Source organism: Sceloporus undulatus, chromosome 4, assembly GCF_019175285.1.
Source record: "Sceloporus undulatus isolate JIND9_A2432 ecotype Alabama chromosome 4, SceUnd_v1.1, whole genome shotgun sequence".
Classification (NCBI taxonomy): Eukaryota; Metazoa; Chordata; class Lepidosauria; order Squamata; family Phrynosomatidae; genus Sceloporus; species Sceloporus undulatus.
Window position 1 is genome coordinate 216612130 of NC_056525.1, and position 9714 is coordinate 216621843.

The 9714-nt window shown below is 38.4% G+C and overlaps 1 protein-coding gene across 1 annotated transcript in view; it reads left to right on the forward strand.

Moving 5' to 3' along the window:
* Window positions 1-9714, forward strand: part of OTUD6B (OTU deubiquitinase 6B) — a 14767-nt gene extending 5053 nt beyond the window's left edge. Inside the window, exons 2-7 of the mRNA XM_042466157.1 lie at window positions 1225-1379; window positions 2769-2861; window positions 4520-4832; window positions 5517-5578; window positions 6432-6538; window positions 9383-9714. Of these exons, the coding sequence (XP_042322091.1) occupies window positions 1225-1379; window positions 2769-2861; window positions 4520-4832; window positions 5517-5578; window positions 6432-6538; window positions 9383-9467 (815 nt within the window). The 3' untranslated portion in view covers window positions 9468-9714. The remainder of the gene's footprint in view (window positions 1-1224; window positions 1380-2768; window positions 2862-4519; window positions 4833-5516; window positions 5579-6431; window positions 6539-9382) is intronic.

Sequence of the window (9714 nt, forward strand, 5' to 3'; positions counted from 1 at the left end):
TATAACAGTATGAGGTAAAAGTTATCATAATGAGAATTAGAAGAAATTCAAACAAAAAGACACCGGGAATACTAAAGTCATAATTGTCCATCCCATCATATTTCCAATTTCTATGTATTTTTGTGAAAGCTGGACAGTGAAGTAAGCTGATAGGAAGAAAATAATCTCATTTGAAATGTGATGGAGAAAAATGCTGTGGGTACTATGGACTGCAAATCAAGCCTGAACTTTTCCTAGAAACCTAGAAGAAGATGATGACTAAACTGAGACATATCATGAGAAGACATGACTCAGAGGAAATGATAAAATTTGGTAAGGTAGAGGGCAGTAAGAGAAGGGCAAGACCGCATTACAGATAAGTAGACTCGATCAGGGAAGCTACAGCCCCAAAAGGGCTGTTGATGATAGGGTCACTTAAAGGTCTCACATGCATGTGGTCACCATAAGTTGAAGGCAGCTTGATGGCAGTTAACAACAAATAGCTTGATGAGAGACATCCAGGATCAACAAATATCAGGCACAGGTCTTTTAACCTCTGTATCATGAATCTTAAAAAGCTATTTATTTGTTTGTTTGTTTTCATTTTTATGCCGCATTTCTCCCAAAAAGGGCCCCCAGGTGGCTCACAAGGCAGCTTCAATCCAACCCCCTGCTATCAAGGACAAAAGCCTGCCTGAAAGATGCCCATCTGACCCCTGTTTGAAGACATCCAAAGCTGGAGTGACATGAGTGATATAAACTACACTTACATTCGGTTTTCTCGGCAAGATTTATTCAGAGGGGGTTTGCTATTACCTTCCTTTGAGGCTGAGAGAAGTGGCACCCAATGGGCTTCCATGGCTGAGAAGGGATTTAGAAAATCTGTGAAATACTGCCACATTTCCACACAATCATCATGTGTTGTCACTCCCATACATGTATCTCACTTACTTACACTCATTCTTAAAGAACTCCTTGACCCTCACAAAACTTACTCAAGGTTGAATGGGTAGTTAAGCATCTTCAGGCTCATTGAAAACAACAAGATGAAGAGCATGCCAGCTGAGACTACCATCTTGAATTATGCAGGGGCAGATTTTATTTAGAACAGAGGCCTGTACTTGTATAACTCTGAAAATTTATTGACTATCATTCTGGCTTATATACGGCTTATATATATTTCACTTATATACAATAACAAGAACAATTGTAACTGTTTGTTTCATCTGTTTCTTATTTCTGCAGCCAAAATCCAAGGAATGAAAAATACAGTTCCAAAGAATGACAAAAAGAGAAGGAAACAGCTGCTGGAAGATGTTGCTAAACTGGAAGCTGAGTTGGAAGAGAAACACAGGGGAGAACTAAAGCACCTAAAGGAGACATTGCCTGAACAGAATAAAGTATGTGTTTGGTGAATGTTATTTTAAAAACTTTATGGGCATGCATTATTCTCCCTTGGGCAGGGCATAATATCCACTGAATTACTGAAGAATATTTGTAAGTAATTTTTTTTAATTTCTGTTTAGGAATTTTCAGTCTCATTGTTCATCTGATTGTGGTGAATTTTATTAATCTTGCATTTACTGCATGTCAAAGAATATTTTTAAAAAATATTTTTTAGCAACCATGTTGCATGTAATGTAAGTTGGACTCTACAGAATAGATGTGGCTGGTCTATAAATATATGTGGTCCTTTGCCAGAAAACACTGATGATATATGCTTCAGTTCCCAGGTCAAATAGATTTTTTTTTTTTTGCTGCATCAACAAATGTAAGCATATATCTAGCTTTCTTTCCACAGCAGCCAGGATTTAGAATAGCCCTCTGTGTGAATTACAGAACCTTTTCTGATCTGTTTGCAAAGCATTTTATAGATAAATCTACTTTATAGATAAATTCCCTCCACTCTCGCTTGCATTTAAGTTTCCTAGTAGCAATTCTAGAATAGGTTAGTAATACTGTCATGTTCTATGAGTTATCTCTCACTTATGTTGGTCATGGGGATGTAGACAGTAAATTTCAGTGGCTGCTGTTTTGTTTTTGGTTTTTTTTCTACCTAGAGAACACCTCTCTAGGAATCTCTAGGTCCTCTGGTGCAACTCTGTAGTCAGCGTGTGCCAGACGTTGACCATAGAATTGCTCTGGAGGACCTACAAATGTATAGAGAAGGAATCTCTAGATCTTCCAGCATGACTTCTAGTGGAAGTTGACCATAGAGTCACATTGAAGGGCTTAGAGATTCATAGAGAGAACATATTAATCAAATCCACAAATAATCAAATTTGCAGAAGTCAAAGCTGCAAATGTGGAGGGTGTACTGTATGATTATAGATGGATTGTCTGGCTCAGGTTTAGATGAATAGTCTGAATTAGATGAGATAAACGTTTCCTGAAATATCTAGTCTCTAGTTTGGAACTGTGATCCTACACTGCTGTTAGATGCACATAGTTTCCCCACCCACCCCCAGCTTTGTTTGCTTCACCAGATTTGACTGTTAAAGCACAAAGCTTGATAGCTGAAGCATTAAAGGTTGAGTGAAACCTTGGCTATGGTACCTACTTGTATGCTTGTGGACACTTCTGAAAATTTGAGGTCTCTAAAGTTAAATGCCAAAAGGAAATTTAATTTATAGAACGTGACAGACCATGGAAGGAATGATAGACATATGAAGGAATTGTGGACATCACCCAGGTCCAGGTCTCCGTATAATTTCTTACCTAAATCTAGGATATGATAAAATAAGCAAGTAATTTACCCATATTTTAGCTAATTTTTATTTGTCTCTTAGGAACACTCAGCAACTATAAATATTGCAAGATTGGAGTTGGAGGGCACAGGTGAGATTCAGCCTCCTAGAATATCAAAAGCACAGAAAAGACGGGTAAGATTCTTTTTGATGTGAATATCTTTTGTAAGCAACATCTAGGTCCATGATGGTGAACCTATGGCACTGGTGCCCTCTCTGGCACGGGAAGCCATTTCTGAGAGCATATGGAGAGATGGGAGGGTGGTGGGAAGGAGAAAAACAGCAGGTGCCTGTTCTTCCTCTTCGCCTTGCCCTCCCAGGTCTTTGATTGTCTTCAGGGAGGCAGCTGAAAGCCCTGGAGGATGGGGGAAAGAGGAGGAACAGGCATGTGCCAGTTCTTCTTCTTTTCCCTGCCCTCCTGGGCCTTCTTCAGCTATCTCCGGGGAAGTCCCGCCCCCAGAAGTCCTGCCCCCAGAAGGCAGTAGTCCTCCCCCCCCCCCACCGACACTGGGTAACGCCTTTGAGTTTGGGCTCTTGGTCTCTAAACGGTTCATCATCACCAATCTAAGTGAAAGCAATAGACATTGAGTGAGGTTTGAGATCTGATGTTTGCTGGGTAGCACTAGGGATTTTAACCATTGTTTGAAATGCTACAGAGGAATGGATCACAGCCCATTTGAACTTCCTGGACAGTTTCTTGTTTATCTTTTCTGTCTCTTTGAGACCTCATGTATAAGTCGAGGGAAGGTTTTAGGATCAAAATCTTGGATTTTGATATGCCCCGTGGATAAGTCGAGGGCAGAATTTAGGAGACAGAGGAAACGTGAGAAGGAGGAGGAGAAGCAAAGGTTTGGAGATCAGCTTCCAAGCAGAGGGAAAATGGGGAAATGCAAAGAGGAGGCAAGGTTTGGAGATCAGCTTGCAGATGGAGGGGAAATGGGAAAATGCAAAGAAGAGGAAAGGTTTGGAGAGCAGCTTGCAAACGGAGGGAAAATGGGGAAATGCAAAGAAGAGGCAAGGTTTGGAGATCAGCTTGCAAATGGAGGGAAAATGGGGAAATGCAAAAATGCAAAGTGGAGGCAAGGTTTGGAGATCAGCTTGCAAACGGAGGGAAAATGGGGAAATGCAAAGTGGAGGCAAGGTTTGGAGATCAGCTTGCAAACAGGGAAAATGGGGAAATGCAAAGAGGAGAAAGAAAAGTTTGGAGATAGGATTGAGAAGGGAATCACTACGTACACACACTGGTGCCTCGCAGCTCTTTCAGCAAACGCTGCCATGGTACGGAGAGTGGGACATCAGGGCTACTTTTTAAAGGAGCTTTATGAGCATTATTACTGTTTGTTGTTGTTGATGTTGGTAACTGTCCTCCAGTCGATCTCAAGCCATGCTAACTGTATTGACCCATGTATAATTCGACCCCAGATTTTAGGGTCAATATTAGGGCATAAATTTCTCGACTTATAATTGAGTATATACGGTAATTTACTAGCAATAATTAACTGCTAACTATGATCCTGTTTATAGAACTCATTTTATAGAAATATCCATGTTGGCCTTCTGCTAGCAATCATCCTTCCCTATAAGTGGAAAGATTTCTTCTGTTCGTGGATATAACTTAAATATTTAGAAAAGATTCAGTACTGTTATTAACTGATGCTACTGCACTACAATTTGCTCAGCTCTCAGTTGGTATTGAGCAGTATATCTCTCATTCTTTAGACCAGGGAAGTGCAAGTGTTCATAATATGAGCAAACACGAAGTTATCACGTGTTTTACTTTTTTCAACCAACAGGACAAAAAAGCAGCCTTGGAAAAAGAAAGAGAGGAAAGAATAGCAGAAGCTGAAATAGAAAATTTAACAGGAGCTAGGCACCTTGAAAGTCAGAAACTTGCACATATTTTAGCCACGAGGCAATTGGAAATTAAACAGATCCCATCTGATGGTCATTGCATGTACAGAGCTATTGAAGACCAGCTCAGAGAACGACAAAACTCCTGGACTGTTGCAACTCTTAGGAGTCGGACTGCCGAGTACATGAGAGGTCATGTGGATGACTTCCTACCATTTCTAACAAATCCAAATACAGGAGACCTGTACAGTCGAGGTAGGTTAATTACTTCTGTCATTGCTTGTACATTACAAGGAATGTCAAATCTTCCAGGGAAGAGTATCAAGATTATTTATATTTACTTTTACATTATGTAAAAGTAAATTACAACAGTTACATCATGTAGACATGTCATGTAAAATGTAAGGACCAGCTGTTTCAAAAGTCCAGTATCTTCCAATCCTATGGATGATACTCAAAGGTATAAACCCCACTGTTTAAGTGAATGTACAGTACTACAGCCTGGGTGGAAAGAAAGGGGTCATCGGCAGTAAGTAATAAAAAAAAATTAAAACTTTGAGTACTTGGTCACAACTCAAAACATGAGTGTTAAGACTATTTTGGCAACTTTTAAGAGCAAAATATTTTTCCTGAATTATGAAAAAAGGGGGGAAATGAAAACATTACCATTATGTTATCTAGAAGAAGAACATATTATTATAGTGGACACTTCACTATCAAATCTATCAATTCCTTTTATTTCTTGCCTTTTTCATGTCATCTAATGTTTTCATCTTTTGGCCCCATTTTGTTATGCTTTGCTTCATGTTTTACTTTACTTTTTAAAGGTCTCTAGCCTTTGAAACTTTCTTCCATTATAACCTTTCCTTTTAAAGCTTATCTTTTTGTTTTCATTCATTTGCACTAAACATTAATTCAAAGTTTCTTTTTCCCTTCCAGAGGAATTTGAAAAATATTGTTATGATATAGCAAACACAGCTTCATGGGGTGGGCAATTAGAAGTAAGTATATCACCCTATACTTTCCTGCTGTCTCAAATTAGGGGTGGGAATCCTGAGCCCCTCCCTAATATCGGATTACAACTCCTAGCATTCCTCACGGTAGGCTATGATGGTTAGGGTTGCTAGATATGCAGTTCAGCAAAAGATCTGGAGAGCAGGATGATTCCCACCTCTGCCTTACAGGCTAATGCTTGGAATTTTATTTGTATCTAGGAATGTCTGCCCTCCCTTCCTCATGTGCCCCAAATCTGCACCTTTTTGAGCAGATTTTGGAATGTGGAGTGGGGTGGAGATGAGGAGAGGAGAGGAAGGAGAAATTTTAATGCATGAGTAGAGGTCAAGTACATTTTCATCTTGTTTGCATGGTGAAAGAATGGTTCTATTTTCTAAAAATGTTCTTGACATCATAAGGGCCCTTCCAGTGTATGCATTACTGTTGTATATGTCTAGCTTACTGAAGCCAGTATTGGGTTAATAGGAACTAGTGACTGTTTTTCATAAATAGCTCTATACCATTAGTCCATTATAGATCCTAGTTAGTGTTCTGTGACCTTCTGCCACTAATATCAAGAAGGAGAGCAATATTTATTTGGCCTGTTTTCAGCAGTACAAAATCCATTCTGCTGTCATAGAATCATAGTCCTTATGTGCTTATTCTGATTTGGACCATTTAAAGCATATACAGTACTGTATAATATAATATAAAATTATATTAACGGAATTTTCTTCCAAATTACTACTCTGCTATTTTTTAAAAAACCTGAGTTCTGTTTTGTTTAAAGCCTGTGGTAATTGTGTGAAAAAGAGAGAAAAGTGTTCTGTATGGGTAACAGATTTTAATTTTATTTTACAGCTAAGAGCTCTGTCGCACATTTTGCAAACACCAATTGAAGTTGTTCAGGTGGATTCACCTCCTATTATAGTTGGTGAAGAATATAATGGGGACCCACTAATACTTGTGTAAGTAGGTACTCCAAGACGTTTAAGGGACTTTAGTGTTTGAAGAAGGTCAGATAATATGTGAAGTATTTATTGAATTGTATATTCTAAGGTTTTGTTTTATTTGTGTATTTACTGTTTAATCATAGAAAGACAGACTCAGATCCTAGGCATATTCAAACACGAGAACATAAAAAGAGCCTTGCTACATTAAACCAGAAATTTATCTCAATCTGCATTGTTGTCAGCTAGATGCTCATATTAAGTCCACAACCAGGACTTCAGTGCAATAGCCCCATCCCAGTTATGTTACCCAGAAATTGTTACTGAGAGGCATATTCCTTCTCATACTGAAGGTAATAGTGGCGCTATACAGACCGCCCCAAAAGGGTGGCCTGCCCGCGCCTTGTTTTGCTGCGCAAGGGAGCCGTAGCGGACAAACCGCACGGCTCCCTCACGCAGCAAAAAGAACCCGCAAAAAGCAGGTTCTTTCTGTGGTGCTATAAGGTCATCGCAGTGCGCCAATGGTGCACTCGTGACATCCTTATGGGGGCATGACATGCAGATGCTAAGTGTCCGTCGTCTCAAAATGGTGGCGCCCATGTGTATAGGGCACCGCCATTTTGACGGCCTCATCACGTGCTAGGGGTGAGGCCAGTTTGGGCAGTGCGCCCTCGGCCAACCCCTAGCACGTGACGGGAGCGCTGCAAAGGCCCATCTGGATCGGACCTATAGCGATCCTGTCTAGTTGCCATGAAATCACTAACACTTGTAATTACTACAGTGTAAGGTTTAAACCTCTATAACTCATCTAGGAATTAGACCCACTGAATCTGATGGAACTTAATTATGAGTAAGTATTCATTATTTTAGGCTGGGATTCATTTTTTTTAATGTAGAGCTTTTACATTTTAAAGGTCAGAGTCACTCCCTCTAATACGGATATTGCCCTGTATACTGGAGCTCACAAGGGGAAAGGGGAAATACACTATAGCCAGGGTTTGGAGTTGGAATATGGTGCTAGCATCCAGTGAAAAATTAAGCCGTGTCATATTCTTTATATTTATATTCTTTATATAACAATATCTGTATATTCTATGTATAAAGTTGCTTTGTTTTGCAGATGCTAGGCATATAGATTTACAGATACTACATTACAAACAGGAATCTGATAGAGGGGCTGGTAATTCCAAGTCTCTTAATAGAGGCTACTGGTAAAGATTTTACCATAGGCAAAACATGGCTAGTAACTAGAATATTTTTCCAGTCTCTGATTCGCCATTATAGATAGCACCCTCATTTCAACATAGAAAAACTTCACAATTTAACAATGTTTATCATATTTTTGTGACCTGCTTTTAAAGTATTTGCTTTTTAAAAAATAAAAAATAGAGAAGTCCATTATAAAAGTCTATTATTAAGTGGGAAGTCTGTTATATTATACTTGTTATGTTAATGTAACAAAGTTTCAGTGGTTTCTATAAAGTGATATCTCTTGCTGTAGCAGATATGCATACAGTATACTGTATAGAGGTAGTACAGGGACAGAATTGAGCATGGTTTCCATTTTCGACCTGTCTACATTGTCTCTTGCACTACTGTTTGCCTAACATTAATCTAGTGCAACTATAGTCCAAAGCACTCTGCAGAAATAATCCATTTTGAGACCACTTTAACTGAACTGTCTCAGTGCTAAGGAATCCTTGGGATTGTAGTTTATTCTGGCACCAGAGCTCTCTAACAGAAAAGGCTAAATGTCTCACAAAACTACAGTTCCCAGAATTCCCTAGCATTGAGCCAGGGCAGTTAAATCAGTCTCAAACTGGATTATTTCTGCAGTATGTTTTAAACCTCTGCTAGATGAGTTTTTATTCCACTAGTGTCATGTTGGCCATTAAATCTCATTGGTAAGCCCTGACTAGATTGGAATGGTTGCATAGTGAGTCAACACATAGACATATCCACCTGATTCATTTGGTCTACTCTAGTTTGGCCTACGAACAGAATTCAGGCCATAGTATGTTACTCTTCTCTGTCCCAGAATAATGAGGGGCAATTTGTTACTTTTTTACTAGAAATAAGGTATTATCTGTGTTGTGTAATATATAATATTTATGCACTAGTAGAGAAACTTTGGGGATCCAAAAAGGTTTGAGGGCTATTTTTAAGTGCTGTGCAGTTTGTTTTAAAAATATGAAAAAGATTGATAGTGGCACGTTAATTTTTATGAGCAACACAGTACTTGTTAGCTGCGAGTAACAAATAATTCAGCACATTAATGGCTGTCATTTAAAAGCATGTTACTTCTTAAAGTCATTATTTCAATCTCTCCCATCATTACATTATTGTACAAGCATAAAGCAATAATGGGTGGTTAGCAGCATGTTTCCCATTTCCTGGAACAAACATCCATGAATAAAGAAGTCTGTCCTCTGTTTTTTATATAAACTAGATTCCAATTACCAAAAGAGAAAGTGTGGGGAAAGGAGGGATTTCTACTGTTTGATTATTTGTATGCATTTTTCTAGAGAAATACTCATTTTTAAATAACTGCTATTGGTGGACACTGAACTTTCTCATTGCACTTACAGTTTTATTTTTATTCCAAATATTGAGTCTGTATACTTACATCTTTTCTATTGATGAGCAGTAACTTGCAGTTTGTTTGTGTGTGTGTGTGTGTGTGTGTGTGAGAGAGAGAGAGAGAGAGAGAGAGAGAGAACTTGCAGTTTGTGTGTGTGTATAATTACTATTTATTACTTGATTTTTATCTCACTATTTTTATAGGAGCTAGAGTATGTTCCATTTTAGTTGAGAAGAAATTTTGTAATTTCTGTCATTCATTTTGTAATTCATTTTTTCTAGGTATATGAGGCATGCATATGGATTAGGAGAACACTATAATTCTGTAAAACCTCTATTGGATAAGACTACAGAAAATGAAAGCTAGTACACACGACTCATCAGAAGATACTGAAAAATGGGTCCATCTTTACAGTTTCTGACTTACCTGGATACAAAACTTTTAAGCAAACTAATTCTGCTGAATTCTTTTACTAAAGATACAAAGCTTGGACATGTACTGTATATCAGAAACCTGTTTTAAGCACTATGGAATCTAACTTAAATCATGTTTCTAAAATATCCCTTGATGTGTTGTAGTACAATTCACAATAAATTGTGTGTTACAGATTTTA